This window comes from Belonocnema kinseyi, chromosome 9 (assembly GCF_010883055.1).
Source record: "Belonocnema kinseyi isolate 2016_QV_RU_SX_M_011 chromosome 9, B_treatae_v1, whole genome shotgun sequence".
NCBI classification, from domain to species: Eukaryota; Metazoa; Arthropoda; class Insecta; order Hymenoptera; family Cynipidae; genus Belonocnema; species Belonocnema kinseyi.
The window spans coordinates 72899602-72922928 of record NC_046665.1 but is presented as its reverse complement, the minus strand read 5'-3'; the positions used below and the strand labels follow the sequence as shown (position 1 = coordinate 72922928).

Sequence of the window (23327 nt, the reverse complement as noted above, 5' to 3'; positions counted from 1 at the left end):
CTGAAAAATCTCTATCCCATCCACACACTACTCCTTTCCCCTGCCGAGTGAGTCACGCCTACCTCGAAAGGGAAATGGCTTAATGGTGTAATAATAAAAAAACTATGTTACTAACCCCACGTTATAAGTGGTTGGTTTGTGAACATGACTTCATTTTCTTTATTCAGTTTTTCTCCAAAGGAAACCTTTTGGGTCTCCACAATTTTATATTGTAGCTCAAGTTTTGAAAGATACTAGCTTCTATTTTAGCCTCAACTTTAGTAAAAACTAAAGTTTTTCTGTGAAGAATCTTGTTGCTAGATGGAAATGTGTTAATTGAAACCTTTAAATTATTTTTATTTTTACCTTTTTATTTTATTTATATTTAGTTAAAAATTCTTCCTCTTCAATGATCAGAAAATCTTGAAAGAAGTTTCGAGCCTGATCTAAAGTTTCCGAAATCTATCCCATACAAAAATGGTACAAGTTCGGCGAATGACTATTAACTATTAAAGATGGGAAGAAGCTGGGGATGATTTTAAAGACCAATAAGAATCCATGGTGTCAGAGGTTAGATCCATTCTGAAGATTTTTACTCTCATTTCAAATGGCAGAAGCACCTTTTTGATATTATAGTCTGCTTTACACTTAGGGTCATTCGAGTTCTGGAATACTAATCTTTAACGACCCATTCGAGGGTGGCTGAAGAAGGTAGATGAGGGGAGGTAGAATGAAACTTGGACATAAAGAACCCGCCGCGTCGTGGAATTCCCATAACGTTTACGCGAGACGTCCCCATCAAATGTTACACATATTTACCCCGCAACAATAAAATATTATTTTTCCATATAAAGCAATGTGTTTTGAAACGATCGACTCTTTCATCATTTGCATGGTTGCCACACAGTCTCTTAAGTCACTTTTACTCAGTTTTATTTTTTTAGTAACGTTTTGATCACTTCTTAAATTATAAAAATCACTTTAGTCCTCGCTTTAGTCACTCCTTTCAATAAATTTAAACAGAAAATCCAAGGTTTTCTGAATTCTATTGATTTTTTAAAAAGTCATCTGAATTTCTTTGGATTTATCCTGAATACGTTGAAATTCTCCTTGAATTTCTTGCGATTTTATCAGATTCTTATTCACTAATTCTATTCACGCCCATTTAGAGGTCGTCCATAAAATGCGCTACCAATTTTTGACGTCGAAATATATATTGCCTTTTCAACTAAAACAGATTTTCTATTAAAAAAGATGTATTTTGAACCCGAAAAGACGAATTTTAACCAATAAAGAATTAACTGTTAAACAAAGAGTTGCATTAAAAACTAAATAATTGAACTTTTAAGATAAATAGATAAATTTTCAACAAAGTAGTTAAACTTACAAGAAAATAGTTGAACTTCTAATCCAAACAGAGGAATGTTTTCAAAGCCAGATAAATTTTCAACCAATAAAGATGACTTTTGTACCATAAAATAAAAACATTTAATCCAAAATGGCAAATTACTTTATCAAAATATTCGAAATTTCAATATACAATGATGCATTTTATATAAAAAGTAGAATGTTGAATTAATTAAATTAAAAAGAAAGAATTATCAACAAATAAGTTGAATCGTCAACCAACTAGGTAAATCTCCAATGATGAAAAGTGAATTTTAAGCTAAATAGTTTAATTCTCAACTAAAAACGATATTTTTTGACTCAAAAATGGAATCGTCCAATTTTTAGCTTAGAAAATTAATTTTTAACAGAAAAAAACATTATAAATGAATTAAATTCAACAAAAAAAGACCATTTTTAACCAAATATTGGAATCCTTACCCAAAAAGAATTTTTTTTCAATAAACAAGTTTATTTTTCTAAACAAAAAGATTAAAATTTAACAAAATTCATGATTTTTCTTCTAAACAATTTAATTTTCAAGTTATAAAGGATAAATTCCCAACTAAAAGTATAATATGTAGTTAAATTTTCAGATCAGAAAAATTAATTTTTAATCAAAAAAACAAAAATTCAACAAAAAAGTTCAATCATCAAACAAAGAGTTAAATCGTAAAAAAAACGAATTTTCTACAAAACTGTTAAATTTTCTACCCAAAAATATGATTTTTCAACGCAAGTTTTTATTTTCTAAAAATTAGTTAAATTTGCATACAAACAGTTCATTTTTCAGTTAAACAGGTAAATTATCAACCAAAAATATATAAATCTTCATTCAGAATCATTGAATTTTATACTGAAAATCGGCTCTTTTAATAAAAACCATTAGATTTAAAAAAGATTAAAAATCTTTAAACAACTTTAGGCTATGCTTGCATTTTTCACCGGAAATCATTATTGAATTCAAAGAACAATATTTGACCAGTTTAGTTTATGCATTTTTCGAACCGGAAATCTGTTATTTTAAACAAAAAATATATGTTTATAAAAAATCATTAGATTTGAAGAGATACTTAGAATATTTGAGAAATAATAGGGTGATGCGTTTTTCGCCGGAAATCTGTTATTTGAAACCAAAATCTTTTTAGTTTGAAAATAAAACTTTCAATATCGCACAATGCAAACGGTTTAAGGGCATGTGATACTTAGAAAATTGTCGACTTTACTAGTTTTAGGTTCCCCCGGCTTTTTTTCTAGAATAATAAATATTTTGTCTTAAAATTTTGAGAAATGATAGCTCACATGCTAACGGACGTCCCCACACACTTTTTTTGTGGATTAATTAAAAAAACTTTTAATTTAGCAAAATTTGATTAATTTGCATAGCGCTTAGGAATTAGTATCGATTTTTTCAGTGTTAGACTCCCCCGGCTTTTTTCCTAGGATAAGAAATATTTTGTCATAAAAATCTGGGAAGTGATAGCGAACATGCTAAAGGACGTCTCCGCACACTTTTTTGTGTTTATTTAAAAAAAAAATTATTTTGCTAGCAATGTGTGTATATTTCGAGGTTATGTGTGTTACGATTCTCCCGAACGTTACTTCCGAACTACACAATATTTTTGGCCGAAAACTTTGGACTTACAAATAAACATAGTAACTAATCTCCCGGAACTAACCTTGTTTGCAGGCAATTAAAAAAGTTTATTTCATCAATAATTTTCAAATTATCGGAAAGGCAGAGATGAAAAACGGCGTAACCTCAAAATGATGCAGAAAGTTTTTATTTAGCACAATACATTTTTTTGTTATTATCCCTCAAAAAAGAGTCCGGGGACTTCCGCTATGATATTTTATAGCATCTCCGAATTCAGTTTTTAAAATTTTTCATTTTTGTAGAAAAAAAAGCCGGGGAAACTGTACACGATTGACCACACGACGAAGTATCACATGCCCTCAATGGTCTATAATCTTCACACGGAGAGAAACTTTCAGAGATTAATTCACAGAACTGCTCATTGATCTTATTCTAACTTTGGCGCAAGAACTAAAATCTCGGTACCCCTGATTTCAAAGAAGTAGCCGTTGCTTTAAAAGCAAGGGGTCCTATTAATTTTGATGAATTTCCAAGCATATTTCCTTGACTTTTCTTTTATATTATTTTAGATAATAGATACTGTGGAATACAGAAATTTTGTATTAATATTAATATTAGTAATATTAGTATATTTCCTTACGGGGCGCTCTTCATACATAATAATAAATGAATTAAGATTTCATGGATCCAGTATAAATTCTCATGTATTTGAAGTAACATTTAATTTTTTACATTCCAAAACCTTAAGTCATATTTCGCAAAATTTTGGAAATATTACCTAATCAACGATAGGGAAAGTTCCCGAACCTATTGGCATTATTTCGCAAAATTCCAGGGAATTTTTCCAAGCCGTTCTTGTATAAGCTTGACAATTTTTCTAATAATCTTCAACCAGAACGTTTGGGTTTACTAAACTTTTTTTCTAGAATGTTCTGGTATGTTCTTTCTATGTGATTCACGTTCTTCAGAGGTACCGCGAATCCTTCGGGTTTCGCTTTACGATCCTGCTGTCGTTTCAAAAGACGCTCTATAGTACAATCGTTCAGAAATGACGAGTTTTTACGAGAGCAGAGATCGACAAATCCGCTTTGTTGTAAAAGCGAGATCTTACAATTTGCCACGGTGAAAACCGCTTTCCGAGGTTTGATTTCCCGACTGTGATTCTTTGATAAAGGTACTTCTGTGTCAGTCTCGTTCCGATCCATAAAGCTGAAATTTTGTTCTTCATTGACACTCGGAATTTTTCAACTGGTTTCTGAAGAGAATACATGATTTTTGATAAATAGGTACAAAACGGTACTAAACTGACCTTCATTTTATTTCTTTTTTATGGTGTACCCTACGGTATAGCACGAAATCTCGATTTTTTGATTTTCCGAAACGCTAAAGCAAACATTTCTTCCACGGTGTGTTAATCATTTTTATTCTCTACATTAAAAAATTTTTCAATAAAATTAAAGTATTATTCAATCAGTGCTTGTGGGATATTTTTACGTTCAAGTAAATCTAAGAAAAAAAATCAGTGTTTCTATCTGACAAGGAAATCGAGAACCCGGGAATGTAATTTATTGCCCAGGTTTTTTCTCCCGAATATAGTTTAATTGCAAATTAAAATTAGTTTCATATATTTGATTACTCTAATTCTTAGTTGGGACAGGGAATTTGTGAATAAATCAATAATAAGAATAAGAATTCACGAAAAGAATTACAGGTCTGACTTGTATCTAAAAGATTTATAATTGTAAGTTGGGACTGAGAGTAAATCAAAGAAATATAAAAAGATTTTCGTAAAGAATTACATTTATTCTGACTGGGAATAAGGAATTTGCGAAAAGAATTATAATTCTACTCTGGGATGGAGAATTTAAGTCCAGAAATATAATTTTGAGGGCAGGACAAGAAGTTTTCTTAAAGAATGTTAATTTTTACTTTTGGACAGGGTATTTTAGTAATGAATTATAATTTTGAATTTCGGGCAGGGAATTTCAGTAAAGAAATATAAATTTGACAATTGGGACAGGGAAGTCCCGTAAAGAAATATAATTTTGAATTTTGAACAGAAAATTCCGTAAAGAATTATGATTTTGACTTTGAAACAGTTAATGTCTGCAAAAAATTAGAAATTTTCCTTTGGGCCAGGAATTTTGTGAAAGAATTATAACTGTAAGTTAAAACTGCCGATTTTCGTAAAGAATGATAATGTTTATTTTCGGTTTTTTTGTTTGTGAAGAATTATAATTTTTAATTAAGGACAGGGAGTTTTCATAAACAATTATAATTTAAATTGTAACAGGGAATGTTTAATATGAAACTTAATGTTTGAAAAGAATTCAAATTTTGGTTATATAATTCTGACTTGGATCATGAAGTCTCTCAAAAGAATCATGATTTATATTTTGCAATCGGAAATTTCTTAAAGAATTATAATTTTACTTTCGAACAGGTATTTTTTTATAAAATGGTAAATCTTCGGAAATAAGTTTAATTATGATTTACAAAAAGGAAAATTTTAAGAACAAGCCTTGCTCTATGTCAGAATTCTGTAGATTCTGAAAATTTGTCGTTCCAAATCAGAATTTATTTAAATTTAAACATTATTTTTTTTCAAGCTAAAATTTGCCAGATTTTGAAACTTTCCTCTTCCAAATTTAAAAAAATAGTACTTGATGAATTTCTAAATTAGAATAAAAAATGTTGAAAATAAATATAAGTCTGACTTAAAACAAGTAATTTTTGGAAATAAATGTAATTGTGACTTGGATCAACGAATTTCCATGATGAATTATAATTCCAACTTTCGGAGATGTAATTACCGTAAAGAATGACAATTTTCACTTTGGAACAGGGAATCTGTATCAAGAATTATTAGTCGACTTCGAACAGATATTTTTTGACATGGAATATGAATTATTTTGGACAATAATTTTAATTCTGATTTAGGAGAATTCCTGTTCAAATTCAGAATTAGAATTCATTAAAAAAATTCTCTTTTCTAAATCAGAAATGTACTTCTTACGACAAAGCTTATTTGATAATACATTTAAACATTTAGGAAATCTCTTGAAATCTTTATAAGTCGTTTAAAGTCATTTAGATGTTTGGAATGTTTTGAATTGACCGGAAAAATTAAAAAATAGGGATAATGCATGAAGTGAATTATATTTCTAATTGTTTGAAATGAATCCATAAACTACGTAACAAAATTTACAGATAATTTTGACTCCCCCCCACTCACCCGTCACGCTTTTCCGACTTTTTCCTCTATTTTTTTGCCGTTGTGTAACACTAGGCTAGACTCCCCTCCCCCAACTGTTACGTAATTTATGGTAGGTGATGGGAGAGTGCTAGGTATTGCCCATAGCACGTAAATTGAATGGCTGGAATCGCGAGACTTTTGTCATTCTTTTCTTCATAATTATTATCAATGAATATTTGATAATAAGATTACATGAAAACTGCTTGTAGACATTTGTGAATTACGTCACCGAGAGGATAGCCAATCGATGGTGTTGGTGTAAAATGCCGCTAGCGGGCCCGATATTCAAATTTTATTTCTGAAAAAAAGATTTTTCTAAGGCAATATAACAATTTTTATTCTTGGAATATGCTAATGAGTTACCAAAGAAACAAAGTATGTTTTCATCTCATTTCATGCAACATCCCCATTGACCGGAAAATGACCTGGAATTTAAATGGATACAATTGTATTCTCTAATTTTATTGAACAATATCTTTTGAGTGCTTTATATATTCGAAGACATAAACTACACAAGACTCGGTTTAGGTACCGGTATATTTCGAAAAGGATATGATATGAATAATTTCTGTGAAGAACGTCAGGGATTTAATTTTATCAAGCGAGTTAACTCAAGACTATAAAGTTGGTAGCCGAAAAATTATCAGCGCCAAGATCACGCTATCGTTCCATGTTTCATTTTACAGCTCAGACGGAGAGTCAGAAACGGTTGACTTCTTCCTGAGTCTTGGAGATTAGAATCCGCGGAAAAAGGAGTCGCGATCCGGGGATACGGTGGGCAGGAAAAGGAAACCGGGTCTCGCCTGGGCTGGTCTGGTGGGTGCACGTATGAAAACTAAGTCCGGGTTTCATTTGACTGACTTTACGAGGGAGACATAAAATGGATTTTACTGTCGGCTAGTTCGCCAGTTCTCGAGTTGGTAACATTGCTTTGGCGAGTATAATATACGCTTCTGCCCGCATCCTCTATCTTTTTGTTCTGAGGTTTTTCGTCGTTCATGACGACCTCGTCTTCGTCTTCGTCCTTACCCTTATCCTCTTGGGAGAGGCCGACCAAAAATTAAAGAAACTAAAAGACTCTCATTGTTTGTCACTCTTTTTTATATATAAATAACATGTTTGTTCCGCAATACTGCTTCGACCCTGATCGCTGATCAATCTTTCTAGCAATTACCCCAGGCGAAGAGCTTGTTGAACAATGGTTGTTTTCTTTAATTCTACATATAATTTATTACCCTTTAATTGATAATTAATCACGAGAAGTTAGACCTCTTCTTTTAGTTCGAGGGCGAGATAGCTCGATACGTTAACCGTCTGAACCAATTTCTAACTAAAAGTTTAGTCACTGAATTGTGTCTTTCGGAATACAAGTTTTTTATGACATGCGATCAATTTAAGCACAAAATTAAAATAATCTTTGACATTTTTTGGATAAAAATAATGTTCATAAATAATCGTTGGGATTTTATTGACCCTTAATTATACATTGCTTTAGGAATTTTTCAAACGTTCGGCACACAATGGTGGCGACCATTGTGTGCTAAAAAATTTGTCTTATGAAATATTTTTTTTTAAATTACCTTGAGTTCTGCGATGAGTGTTGCAGTGTCAACAAGTCCTTGCTGCATCTAAAATATTCTTTAAAAACTTGATTACTTGGCATTTCTTAGCAGTATATGATTGTAATATTTTTTAAGTATTTAAGAATCCGGTCCTTTAGTGAGATTTTATTTAGAATCGTATACAGTTAACATTGATATTTTTTTTACTCGGATGGGAAGAAAAATATCTTTGGTCACCTTTTACATTTTATCCTTCTTCGTCCTCGTTTTCGTCCTTCTTTATATATCCTTCAACTCGCCGCGAATTTAAATTTGCGGGCGCTCTCAATACTAAACTTCTCACATGAAAAATGTCGGCGCGAAATGTGTGTAATATCTGCATGGCATAACTCTATATTACGGTCGTTATTTCCGGTTTTCGCCCTCTGTTTTCCTTCTCTTCAACCTGCTTCTTTAGAACTCCCGTTTCAAACTAATTAACGAAAGAACTCGCTGCCATTGGCGGAAAAACGTAAAAGTACAGGAAAGTTGAAATGGCAGGAAGTAAAAAGCGAAATTACTATTTCGGCGTTAACCTTCTTTTTGCGAGATTGCACGAGATGAAACAGATTGTACCTGGCGGAAATATTAAATATGTTTAACATACAGGGCACGGAAAAAACCTTCATTTTTAGCCCGAGTACCAGCCTTTATTATCTTTTTATTTGTAATTCATTATCTGAAACGTAATGATTTAAATGGCTTTCGATTTCTTTTATAATTTTTCAAAAAAAAAAATATATATATATATTCATGTGTTAAATTCCCATTATTTTTGATTGCAGATTGGCCTGAAAAACTTGACTTAATGCATGGAGAGAGACTGAGAAGTGGCTGAATCCAAAGAAGATAATCGAACCGAATTAAATGAGGAAGAGCGACTTCGGCAGCTAAAGTCCGAAATCCTTCGTTGTTCCAGAGTACAAGTTCTTTTAAGCAGTATCGTTAATGCAAAGTGTTAAGTCGACTTAAGTCAATTACGTTAATTCAAGACTTCTTGAATATTGGATTCAATAATCCACATCTGTCGACTGTTGCAAAAGAGCAAACAGAAAATTTGACATGGCATGCAAAAGTGTCACAGATCTTGTTACTGCAGGTTGCGTGCGCCTTGCCGTTGTCACTATGGCTTGACAAAAATTGAAAATGCTAAAAAGAAAAATCTATCGTCCAACTTCTATCATCTCTAAAATAGGCCTCACAGGCCTCTCACTAATATCCTCCATTGTACCCTATATTCAGTTGTGGTATCTAATTTTTCAAATCGAATTCTACCTAATTTTTCAATATTATAAGCAAAGGGTATCTAGTAAGCGTTAAGAATTACACCATGAATGAAAAAAGTACAATTCTTACCCCATTGTTTATCCCATAGGGACTGTGAGGCCTGCTTGCAATTCATACCATACGTACATTTCACATACAATTAAAGAACGAAATTTCCATTGAATTTGCTTATCGCAAAAGAAAAGCATTTAGTTTCTAAATAATACGTTCTTGTCATTTCTCTCCCCAACTCGAATGGGTTAAATTTTTACACAAAATAAAATCGAATTTGACCGCGCCACCAGTTGTAGCGGAAGTGGTAACGGCAAGGAGGACAAAATTGTTCGTTGGCATGAAAGGAGCGGGTCCGTGATAAAGCGACAGCAGGAAGCGTCGACCACAATTAATTGTATAGAGGAGCAAAGTGTGCGATATCATAATGCTGCCGAAAGAGAAATATGTGAAAAGTGGAAAAAGAAAGCGCGAAACCAAGAGGAAGGAAGAAGGAAGGAGGAAGAAGGAAGACAAGACATAAAAAGAAAGAAAGACCGAGAGAAGAAATGCCCAGTGATTGCGGCCCATGTAACATAAATAAACTCTGGACTACAAAGTTGTACCACATGCAAGTCGATTTGCAGATTTGTTTTTTATTTATTGTGATATTAGGATGGAAAAGTCATGTTTAATCTCCCCAGGAGACGCTTAGTTAAACCTTTTAAATGTTATTTTAGAGACTATATCTAGGCCTAGAGCTGTAAGCAGTTTTTGTTCCATTGTTACGTGCGTGTATACGAAATCCAGACGTACAGAACGTACAATATTTCGGAATTGTTTAGTGGTCAAGCAACCAGAGCAAATCATCTTTGCGTAATTTATTTTACAATCAAAATAGAGGTTTAACCGGAACCTCTACGATATACGCTCCAATCTGGGGTTAGCAGTCGTAACTCCTAACCCCAGATTGGGGAGTTGAGTATGGCGATACTTTCTAACCGTTTTTAATTGTATAAAGTTCATTTACTAGAGACAGATTTCAACAAATACATATTTGGTCCTCTACTATTCCGAAATTGTTTTTTCGTGTACGTATTTGTATACACGTTTATGTGAGAGATTGAGAGTGTACATACATTGGCGTGTTTGTTCAATGGTGTGATTGGAAATGCGGGAGATATTCTTTAATTTGAGGAGGTAACGAGCATAGGTCGTTGAACTACTTAGAACTTGTTAAATTGACCTCCAGTGTGTTTTATTTCACGATTTCGCGACGAATCGAACCTAAAGTGCCAGCACATTTTCCCCATTCGAGATCGTTCTAGACTGCTTTTGGGTATTCTCAGGATTTTTTTTCGAACGAAATTTGTGGTTCTTCAAGAAAAGAGGCGATTTTACCCTCTGTGAACAATTATTATTTTTAGGTTCAGTAGGTGTTAAACTCTTTTATAAATAGATTTTTTTCCGAAATTTATTCTGTGAGCTATTGCAATTATTAATTAAAGTTAATTAAAAGTTCGAATTACATTATGTCATTTCTTTATTTTCTTATTATTTCCTTATTCATTTAGAAATATTTTGTTAACATGGTGTACAATAATTGTCAGAAAAAATGCATTTTTTAAGCTCATATTACGCCATTTTAAAACCTGATTTTCTACTTGAGATAAAATACGCTTGTAATAATATTAAGATTTTTGTTAATATTGTTCTTGATAATGAATTGTTTTTTTATCGACGTGGCGTACTATGCCTTCAGGGCGACTAAATGTAACAGTTTATGGTGCTCTTAAAATCATTATGTTGAGTAAAATTTCCTTTTAATTTAGTCATTTCAAATCGTTTCAATCGTTCTTTTTGTGTTTAATCTTTTTTAATTTAAGATTCTTGGAGAGAATCCTATAAAAATTACCCTTTATATATTCACTTTAAAATTTTAGATAATTTAAATAGTTTTAGTAAAGTTCAAGTAAGAATCGCGAATTAAACAAAAATTCAGCTGAATTCCTGTTTGTTCATTTCAATTCAATTACGGTATACTACTCGAGTTCAGTTAATTTATAGTGATTTTTTTGTGCAATTTATCTAAATTCAGGAAATTGGTTTGAAATAAAACTTCAAACGAAATTGGAGGGAATCGAAGAGAATTATATTTTATTTTAGAAAATTCAGCTACTTTGATAAGAGTTTACTCAATTTTTGTAAAATAAAATTTTAAAATGGAATTTAAGTGAATTCAGATAAAATAAAAAGACCGACAGGAAGCAACTGATATGAATATAACGAAATTTGGATGAACTCCGAAAAATTCTGGTAATAAAGTTAAATCTTGTAGAAATATATTTTTACAATAAATTAAAACGACGTGAAAATTTTAATTTTTTGTACAATTTTTAAGTACGTTCTAGTTAAATAATAATGTTATAATTTTTTTCCCAATTTTTTGAAAAAAACGTGCAATTTTCACATTGAGGTTCTTTATTGTAATTTATTGTATTTTGTTTTCTTACCTGGGTTAAAAGATTCTGCTATATTCTACTGCTTTTCCAACAATTTTTTTGTTAAATTGAGATAGTAATGAACGTCGAAAAAAATTACTTTCTTCGTCGTTTCAACCTATATTCAAAAAATAAAATAAAATTTGTTATTTTAGACAACAGATTTACGACATATTAAGATTTTATTTTTAAAGTTTCAGATATAGTAACCATATGACAAAACTGTCTTGTAATTTTACCTGTAAATAAAAAATGGCAAATTTATATAATTTTAACATGAATAATCCGTGAAATATGCCTTTACAGAATCAAAAGTAAATAAATCCAGTTTCATTCAGTTAATAGCTTCAGAAAAGTAATAGATTACATTTTTTTTGTTTTTCAGTTATTTGATATCCTGATTGATTATAATAGTCAATTTTTAACTTTATTTTGATCGACGGGATTCAAGTTAAATATGACCCCAAATATGAAGAAATGAACTCAAGTGCATATATCACATTTTCTTCGTTTACTCCTGTAACTGTATTTCAGTAAATTCAACTAAATTTAAGTGAATTCCCGAATTTTAGCAAACTTCACTGATATGTAGTGAATTCCATAAAAGTCACTGATATAAATAACATTCGCTGCGAATTTAGTTGCATTCTTTATATTTGAAGTATATTTAAATTCAATTAATTTAATTTCAGTTTCCAATGAAGCTTAATTTAAAGTTATTCATGGCTGAAAATTTAAAAAAATAATCTCGGGATGGAATTCTATTCCCTTCACGGTTTCCCCAGACGAGTACTTTTCTTGCCATAGCCACGAATTTCGATGAGCTAGTTTTTTGTCTGATGCGGCACAGAGTGCAGTTTCACCGACCGAACTTCTGTGATGTGGCGTCACGTATACAAGATTGGCGCGGCGAGTTGGAGGGGATGTATAGGTGGAAAAGAGAACAACGATACAACTCTCGGCCACTTCACTCACTCATACCTACCCAAACCACCCCCTAGCCGCGCGCTGGTTGGCCACAGATAGCGCGGAATTCAAAATGGGTATTGAATACAATTATTTCTATTAAAATAAATAATTAACATAAAATGCACAAGAATAGATATAAATTGTATAGCTTTTGATTTCAGTTGAGAACAAATTTATAAAACATCAAAAACTAACTTGTTTTTCTCCAAAAAAAATGTGAGTAAATACAATTCATATAAATTATTGTACATTTTATGACAATTATTAATTTTATATACAAGAACAGTGTTTAATAACCGTTTTGAATTTCGCGCCAACTGCGGCTCACTAGCGCGACCCTAACGCAAGCGCAGTAGCTCAAGGTTACTGTGCGTATAAATGATGCCACGCCGCCGAAGCTTTTTCGGGAAGACTACACTCCTAGTCCTTGGGATGACTGAGTGTTGTACTTTTGGCTCGTACGTCGTTGCGTACCTTTTAACCTCTTTAAACTTACGTACTGTCGCCATATATTTTTTAAACTAACTTTTAACCGTATTGTAACCTATCTGTCTATGTGTATACGCTAGGGAAGGGTGTATGAAAAAAAGTCCTCAACGACGTAAGTGTTGAAGAAAAGCTCACGCACGACGATAATCAGATAATAGTTAAACATTGTTGTACATGTTTATTTCAGTAAAAATGACAAAATTCGATTGACTCGGAAATAAAGATGGTCCCGGATAATCACAATTATCTATTGAAACTTCTTCTTTTACGGTGCTTACTGTGAAAGTTGAGCGACTTTGGTCGGCCATGTAAGAGGGTTTGCGAAGTCGATTGAATCTGTATTTACTAATCATATTATATCAATAGATTTGACCGCTTTATATATTTATTGGACGACTTCGGAGATAAGCGCATTCTCACAATCCGTTTAGGCGAGCATTCGTCCAATATTTGAATGAAAATATTTTTAGTCTTTCGCAAAGAGCGTTGTTGTTCATTAAAGAAATAGGAGCTTACTTGTTTAATGTTAAATCTTTTTATTTTAATTATTCGCTGTTAAAGTGGATGTTATTCATATATTTTTATCTTACGTCTGAGAAAGAGAGTAAAGGCGATAAAAAAATGTCTGTATGGCTTTTTTATTATTCTTTGTTTGCTTTTAATGCTCGTCTAGGCGGGCTCCTGTATGAGTGCGGCTTTTTAAAACAAACGAGATCTATTCACATTTGAGTTTCAATTTATACTCAACCTTCGTTTTGTAGAATCTTATTGATAGAGATTTTGTAATATGTTGTGAATGATTTTTCGGCGTTTGCACTTGTACATGGATGCACTTCAAGGAATACAATCTAAGATTAACAGGACATGGTATGAAAAAGATCCTGGGGACAAAAAATGTACGAATTGTATGCACGAATTGCTGTTCGTGGATTCAGTGTACACTGTACCTACTTGGCGTATTTTAACCGTTAAATTACAATAAACAAATAATGACCGAAATTAAAAAATTACCCTTTTATTTATTCCCCACTTCACCATTAGATTAATAATATAGTTGCACATTTTTAAGAACCTAATTGCATCATAATTATATTTCTGCTTAATAAGAAAGGCCGTTAGACAAGGTTCATACAATTTTCACCAAAATAAATTCACACGGACCAAATAGTTATTTAAAGTTATAAATTAAACAATGTTTAGTACTGCGGAAATTTATTTTCAGAAGGAATGCCCATGAAGCAAAATAATTCGAAAAGTGTAATTTTTCGTAACAATTTAGAATTACTTGTGAAAATAGTTAAATTATAAGAATTGTGATGAATTTATAATTTATCAACTTGAGACGATTGAAATAATAAAATAATTCAATTTCTCCTGCTCTGTTTTCGAAATATTTTAGTTACTACTGCATTTTAAAACCGTAAATACTTAACTTAGAAATGGAATAATATTTTTTAAATATGTATATAATATAGTGAAAATATTTGCAATAATTGTAAAGCTTTAATAATTGAATAATAAGCCAATTAAATAATTGCAAAGCAATTATTAAAAGTTGTAACACTTTTTTGAAAACACAAGGAAAAAAGGTTTTATTTTTTCGATATTATAAATTAGAAGACAAAAAACAATTACAACCTTCCGCATTTAAGAAAATTATTACTAATAGTTTAAAAATCATTCTTTTTTACCGTTGCATTTCTGATGTCTTTGTTTTTAAAATTTGTAATTGCTAATTTTTCGATTGATCTTCTATAAAATAAAAAGCTTTCACAACAACTTTTTTATTTTTCTTCATTATATAACCTTAAAATATCTTATACAAGTCTAACAAGTTTTAAGTGTATAAAAAAAAAAGTAGTTCATTTTTTTAAACTTGGAACTTCGTTTTATACTACCATAAGTAAATTATGGTGCAGTGGAAATACTGAAATTTAACAAATATTTCAGCCAAACGACAAAAAATTAGTAGTTTGGCACCCGAAAAAAATGAAAACGTTTTCCTATTTAAAAAGAATGATGACGAATTTGTTGTATACGTAATTTTTAGTAGTAAAAACAAAAAATTACAAATAAAACAGATTTTTATGCAATTTAAGATCTTTTGAAAATATGTGAATATACTTTTTGGAATTATAGTTAAATGCACTATTTTTGACTAAATAAATCATTTTCGATTAAAAAAACTAATTTTCAACAAACAAAAAAACGAACTTTCATGTAAGTGATTTAATTTTCAAATTAAAAGTAGTTCAATTTAACCAATAAAGTGAATTTTCACCAAATATTCAAATTCTCAACTTAAACAGATTAATTTTTAACCAAATATTTGCATTTGTAGCTAAAAAATTTGTTTTTCTAGCCAAAAGACAAATTTTCAATAAAATACGTAAAATTTCAACCAAATAGTTGAATGTTCAAGAAAGAGAATTACATTTTTTTTTAAAAAGACGAGTTTGTGACAAAATGCATAATTCTCAATCGAATTGTTGAATTCTCAACTAAAAACGAACAATTGAGCGTGTGGATTCCAAAACGTCCTTAGCGCTCGGACTCGCTTTCTCAGTACGCTCAGCGCCTTGCGTAAACGCGGAAAAATTTCCGAAAATTACCAAATTCGGAAATTGACTGCGAAAAAATATGACTATGTGCGGCTCGACAAGACGCACAACTTTCAAAAAGAAACTTTTCTAATGAAATTGATAGTCTTTTTGCTAAAAATTAAAAACCGGAAATTTTCAATGTACCGAAATCAATGACTTTTTAAACTAAACTCGCGAAAACTCGGCTTATTTCGACAAAATGATCTTGTTTTTTTCCTTTCTGATGCAAATTATGCTTTAAAAGTAGATTTCGTTTTTATATCTTCAACATAAAAATGATTGCAAATCATTACTGTCAAGAATCGTTTCCTCAAACTTTGACGGACAAAAGTCTGCAGGGAAGTTTTGCGGACAGACAACTTCTAGTGGCAAAGGTGTTCCTTGATATTTAAAGAAAACTTTGACCAAATTTGAGATAAATCGTTCTTTTTGTTTAAGATATGCAAGCGATTTTTTATTGCTACGCGCACACTTTTGTACGACTCGACCGACGCCCTCGTACCGACCACAGTCGTCTAGAATAGGAATTTATTGTTCATAATCGCCCACAGCTCGTATTTTTTAACCGATTTCAAAGTTTTTTTTTTAGAAATGTTCAGCATTCAATTTTCAAGAGAATTTGGTTTAATTTTTAATTTGTTGTCACTGAGCTACAATATATGAACAAATAAAGTGAAAAAATTGTCTATTTCAGCTTTGTTAATTTTTATCTCAAGAAAAAATACAGAAAACGACTTAACATCAGCTGGAAGTATTGAAAGTCAACATTTCCCTTCACAATGAGCTATAAAATACGAATAAAGTATTATTTTCAACATGCCACCACAAGAAATCTGTTTTATAGGGTCCTGAAGAAACTTTATAACTGAAAAAATGAGTCTTGCGATTTTTTGGCGCTAATTACGATTTTGTTTAGGTTTTTTTTTAATGCAAATATTTTCCAATATATGAAATACAACTTCATACTCATAATAAGTTGCTTAGAAAAATTGTTTAAACAAATTAGATATAAATTGCGGTTTTTTCAAATTTTTGAAAATTTTTGTTCAATTTGCAATTAAACTTAGGTGATAATTAATGATTGTTAACAAAAATAATTGTTTAAACAATTTATTATTATCGTCAATAATATTCAATTTCAATAATGCTAGAAAGTTGCGGTGTTTTCTGAACTCTTACATTTTTGTCCACTTTTTACTAAGTAATGTAATAGTTAATTCAAGTTAAGAAACATTCTTATTTAAAGAATTGTTTATTGTTTATAACTATATTTTCATAGAGTAATGCTAGAAATATGCTTTTTTCCTAAATATTTAGTTTTGCTTTGACTTTGTAGTTAAAAACAAAATAATAAGAAAACCTCAAAAAGGATCATTTTTGAAATAGTATTGATTGTTTTGAATACATTTCTTTGCTTTTTTCTAAGGAATAAAAAATTAATTCAAACAAACTAGCTATCTTATACAAGAGAGGGAAACATAGAATGGAATATAATATAGGAGTAGGTGGGAGGACTAGGTCTGTAAATGAATTGTGAAATTTTTTTTTTGAATTATAATAAGCAGTTGTTTACAAAGCATAATAGAAAAATTTGGTATTGTACATATTTCATTATCAGCCCCCCTCCCCTTCTACTCCGGATAATCCCTGGGATCCATGTAGAAAGTTTGAAGCATATTTTTCAAATATCCGTTTTATTTCAGAAAGAAATGTACATATAGAAAAGAAGGAGATTGTTTTAAATATTATAATTTATCAGGTTTATTCATTACTTTTTAATGACTAAAAAAGCAAAGCAAAATTGAACATTTAAAAAACAACAATTTTCTTGCACTGATTTAAGAGAAGATAGTTAGAAACAATAATAATAATATGTATAATCTTCAAATTTTTTTGGAATGTTTTCAAGAATACTTATATGACCTTAAAGTCAAATGAACAAATAAATCCAAAGAGGAAGTTATTTAATTGAAATGAGCAGAAGGAAGTTGAACATTTAAGAAGAAACCAGCACATTTCCTCACTTACATAAGAGAAGACAGTTATAAACAATAATAAATTAATTATAGAACTATTTTTGTTTAATTTACATTGATTATTTACATACTAAGTGAAAAGCGGATAAAAAGTTGAAAATTTCAGAAAAACCCGCAACTTTCCAGCATTATTCAAATTAGGTACCATTAGCAATAATATTAAGTTATTTTCAAAGTTAATTTTTCGACATTAATTAATTATCCACCTCACTCTAATTGTGAAGTGGACAAACAGTTAAAAATTCAGATAAAACCGCAACTTTCTAGCATTATTGAAATTGAATATTATTAACAATAATAATAAACTGTTAAAACAATTATTTTTGTTAACAATAATTAAGTATCGCCTAAGCTTAATTGAAAATTGGACAAAAAGTAGAAGTGATCAATTGTTTAAACAATTTTTTTAAGCATTTAGCTATAAGTTTGAATTAGTATTATTTCATATATTAGCAACAATTTACATTTAAAAAACCTAAAAAAATATTAATTAGCACCCAAAAATAGCAAAACTCATTTTTTCAGTTATGGAGTTTCTTCAGGACCCTATAAAACAGATTTCTTGTGGTGGCATGTTGAAAATAATACTTTATTCGTATTTTATAGCTCATTGTGAAGAGAAATGTTGACTTTCAATACTTCCAGCTGATGTTAAGTCGTTTGCTGTATTTTTTCTTGAGATAAAAATTCACAAAGCTGAAATGGCCAATTTTTTCGCTTTATTTGTTCATATATTGTTGCTCAGTGACAACAAATTAAAAATACCAAACCAAAATTCTCTTGAAAACTGAATGCTGAAAAATTTCTAAAAAAAAACTTTGAAATCGGTTAAAAAATACGACCTGTGGGCGATTATGAACAGTAAATTCCTATTCTAAACAACTGTGGTCAGTACGAGGGCGTCGGTCGACTTGTATCGAGTGCGCGCGTGGCAATAAAAATTCGCTTAAATCTCTTAAACAAAAAGATCGATTTAGCTCAAATTTGGTCAATGTTTTCCTTAAACATCAAGGAACAATTTTGCCACTGGAAGTTGTCTGTCCGCGATACTTCCCTGCAGACTTTTGTCCGTCAAAGTCTGAGGAAACGATTCCTGGCAGTAATGATTTGCAACAATTTTTATGTTGCAAATATAAAACATAAATCTACTTTCAAAACATAATTGGCATCGGAAGGGGTTTTTCTATTTGGAGAAAAAAAAAGAGATCATTTCGTCGAACAGAAGCCGAGTTTTCGCGAGTTTAGTTTAAAAAGTAATTGATTTTGGTACAATGAAAATTTCCCGTTTTTAATTTTTAGAAAAAAAAAAATATCAATTTGATTAAAAAAAATTCTTCATAAAAGTTGTGCAGCTCGTCGAGTCGCGTATAGTCATATTTTTTGCGCAGTGAATTTCCGAAGTTGGTAATTTTCGGAAATTTTTCCGCGTTTCCGCAAGGCACAGCGTACTGGGAGAGCAAGTCCGAGCGCTAAAGCCTGGTCTACAATTGTCGCAAACAGCCCGTTGCAGCACCGCAAGCAAGTGCCGCGCCGCAAGTAACCGAGAGCGAAAAGTTGGTTCAACGCAACTTTTCGCGCCGTAACCGTCTCGCGTGATCTCGCGTCGAATGTCAGAGGACCAATCAGAGCGTTTCATCACATAATCTCGTACAACTACACGTTTGTGGCGTCGTCGACACTGATTTCGAGTGATTTTGTTTTGCATTTGTCTAGATTTTTTTGTTGGTTTGGTGTGTTATGTGAGAAACATTGAAAAGCATTTAAAATAAAAGGAAAAAACTGCAAAAGAGAAAATTGCGGGTCAGAGGGATCCATTGTAGAGGCGAAAAATATTTGACTGTCAACGCACGATGAAAAAACAGTTAATTTTATAGTAAGCTCTGATTGGCTGTCGCAACAGTGCCACTCGCGACCACTGTAGACGGCTATTCCTTGCGTCACGATGCCGCATCGCATCGCTGAGTCATACAGCGCCGCAACGGGCTATTTGCGGCGATTTTAGACCAGGCTTAAGGACGTTATGGAATCCACACGCTCAATTTTCAACCAAAAATAAATAAGTTAAATCTCTTTAAAAAAATTAATATTAAAAAAAAAAATTTGCAAGAAAATAGTTTAACTTCGAACCAAAGAAATGAAGTTTTAACTAAATTTATGAATCTTAAACTAAAAAAAACAAACAAATTATTAACAAAGTAGTTCAACATGCGATCAAATAGTTGAATTCTTATCCAGATTGTTGCATTTTCAAGACGAAAATACGAATTTTTCATTAATCAGTTGCTTTAAAAACAAAAATTATTATATATCTACAGAAAAATATGAACTTTCAAACCAAAACGACATTTTTAAAACTATTCATTAATTTACCATTCTACTATTTAATGAAAGTCGTTCAGATCTTCGTAGACTTTGCTCTCTGTGGCCACTTGATACTTAAACAACTTTTTTTCAGTGTATTATTCTTTAATGAACTGCGCTACTAACACACAGGATCATTTATTTGTTATTGCATGAGGAATCTTTTTTCTTTTATGAATTTGAAAATCGTCACAACAAAAAGTTTCCTTTTTGAAGTTTTCAATTTAAAAATACAATTTATAATATTAATGTTATTTTGTCGAGTAGTATAATTAACTAATTTTTGATGTTAAATTGTGCCGACTACTTAGTCCAATAATTTTTTTAGATATGAGAAAAAATATACCTCTGCTCGGATTTGAACTCTCTAGTTGAACGTTAAGCAATTACGAACATCTCAGGTGAAAATTGGCCTTACCCGATTCACGTTGCCATTTAATTTGTAGGCTTACGATCTATATTTCCACGAGATGATTTTCCAATCTAAATGAATTCACCGAATCTGTATATAATTCAGACTATTAAGGTCCTTCTGTCTAGCAGTGTAATTAATTATATTCTTATCTTAAATTGTGCCGACTATTGGGTCTCATGGTACACGAATGCGTGATCCCGATGTCGTAATTGGATAACGCTTCACGGTCCAAATCCGGGCCGAGTTAGATTTTTTCTCGTTTCTCTAAACATTATTGGACCAAGTAATCAGCACAATTTATTATTATAAATTAAAAATACAATTTTAAAGTAATATGTATAATGTACATTACATAACAATTTAATATAGACTACCGGTCAAAGTTTGGGTTCACTTAGAAAAATAGTTTTTTTTTATTTATCGCTTTAATTATACCGGAGCTAAAAAAATGTCTCTTTAAAAGGTTGATTGTTTTTGAAATTCTGTTTAAAATAAGCCCAGGTTGAAGGCAATTTGTCTAGTTTTTAAGTAGATACTGCAAAAACAGTGTAAATTTCAATGTTTTCTTAAATTTTCAATAACTTCCGAAATAGTCAACGTTTTTTAATGTTCTTGGGATCATTTTGAAGATTTTTTCCACCGTACCACAACAGCTTGCGAGTATTAATTGTAAAAAATGTTTTTTTTCGAATTGCAAGAACTTGAATTTGTAACAAAATAGTTGGAAAAATCGAAATATTATTTTTAGTAACAAAAATATTTTTGTAAAATATATGAAACATATAATCATGAATTTCCTATGTAATTTCCTCAAAATATATATTTATTTCAATTTTATTCTGATTTGCCTGCAGATAAGATGTTTTCAAATGTATCCAACTTTTGTATTACAACTTCAAGGTGTTGCAATTCGAAAAGAAATTTTTTATGATTCATTCTCGTAAGCTGCTGTGATACGGTAAAAAAAGCTTCAAAATGAGCACAAGAACATGGAAAAACGTTAACTATTTCGGAAGTTATTGAAAATTTAAGAAAACATTGAAATTTACACTATTTTTGCAATATCTACTTAAAAACTAGACAAATAGGCTTCACCCTGGGCTTATTTTAGACAGAATTTCGAAAAAATCAACCTTATAAAGAGACATTTTTTTAGCTCCGGTATAAATAAAGCGATAAATACAACAACAACAAAAAATCGATTTTTCTGAGTAAAACCAAACTTTTGACCGATAGTGTATCTATAAGTTGAAAATGAAAATACAATTTGAGTTTAAAACGAATAATCAACCAAGTAATTTAAATATGGAATTTGTTGAAGAAGTTATCTATAGATGATTTTGAAAGTAATCTTGCGTTTATAAGTACGACATAAACGTGAACATGAATGAAGGACGCGAGGATTGACGTGAGTATTTAGGTGGAAACACGACGGGCGTCGTAATATCGCTGTGAGTGCGCGGATTCGCACAGGCCTATAAAAGTCTTCGTACCGTTTAACACCGTCGTCTCAATATAAACTAAGGGCTATATTGCTATTGCTCAGATAGAGCGGAAGTGCTTGTGATATTCCACGACAGGAATCATCATTAGAAACAACTGACTGGTTCGAACAGCTTTTGTACTTAACTCTTTCCTTGTTGCCCTTCATAAATATTTTATTTTTCATTCTTCTCTTCAACCACCCTTTTTTACTGCTTCACAGCGACTTTTATGTATTCAGGCTTTAAACTTATGAAAAGATAAAGACTAATCGCTCTTACAATCCCTGTGATTATAAAGCCATTTTTTCATATTTTTGTTGTTTTTCTTTTCTTGATGTAGAATTGAAAGCGCGGATGCAATAACCACTTTAGCGCTCGAACACAGGGAGAATTAATATTGTCCGCTGAGCAAATTTTCAAAATTGTTCAAATTTGAGTGTTGACCATCAATACTTATAGACTATTTTATTGCCCATCTTTTTTGTACATATATACTATTTTATTGCGCATATTTTTTTTACGATAACAAAATTAGAAGTTTTTTTCGTTTTTTAGTTATTTAAGGAAAACAACAATTTTCAACAAAAAAAGAATCAATACTTTTTTGCATTCAACTCGGTAGATTTTTGTCGGGAATTGATATTTTTCAAGAAAATGTTATGAAACATTCTTCAACATATTCTACGACTGTTATAGTGTTTATCTTATTATAAAAAAATTTCAGAGCTGTTTAGTGAATTTACAAAAATATTTTCTTCGAAATCTGGGATGCATGTATATAAACGAGAAAGTTGTGTGAGGAAGTATCGAATTTTGACAACTTCCAGTGAAAAAAATCTTCCTTAGGGATCAAAGAAGTTTTTCCAAAAAGTTTTAGATCTTTTGTCATCAGGGGAAAAAAGTGGAGTGATGTAAAAATTATGTACGGCTTGCTAACCTCGACTTGGACCGTACGTCAATGTACGTCAACCCGTGGCGCTACGTTCTCGCGTACCGAGTTGAGGTTAGATCGCCGTACATAATTTTCACATCGACCTCACTGAAAGTTGTCAAAATTCGAAACTTCCTCTCACAACTTTCTCGTTTATATACATGCATCCCAGATTTCGAAGAAAATAATTGAATTCCTTGTGAAATCTCTTTAATTTAACCAAAATATTTAGGAGTATTTGAAGATTTCGGGAAATCATTGAAATCTTTGGAAAATTATTGAAATCTATCTGAAACCTTTCGAAAATTTTAAAATCCTTGTGTGTACATTTGTGAAATTATTGAAATCGTTGAATAATCTTTTAAGGGCATGCGACACAGTGGAATTCCTACATTACCAACCTCTTTTTTCTATTGAACAAAATTTTTTTTTGAACCATAGAACTTTTTTTGTAAATGAAAT

The 23327-nt window shown here is 31.1% G+C and overlaps 1 protein-coding gene across 7 annotated transcripts in view; it reads left to right on the top strand.

Annotated features, from left to right (window-relative positions):
- The window catches only part of LOC117180843, a 291065-nt gene extending 277023 nt beyond the window's left edge, over positions 1 to 14042 (top strand). For all 7 annotated transcript variants that reach the window (XM_033373373.1, XM_033373372.1, XM_033373371.1 and 4 more), the window contains one exon: positions 8605 to 14042. In XM_033373373.1, the coding sequence (XP_033229264.1) occupies position 8605 (1 nt within the window). In that variant the 3' untranslated portion in view covers positions 8606 to 14042. The remainder of the gene's footprint in view (positions 1 to 8604) is intronic.
- Positions 14043 to 23327: the final 9285 nt, after the last annotated feature.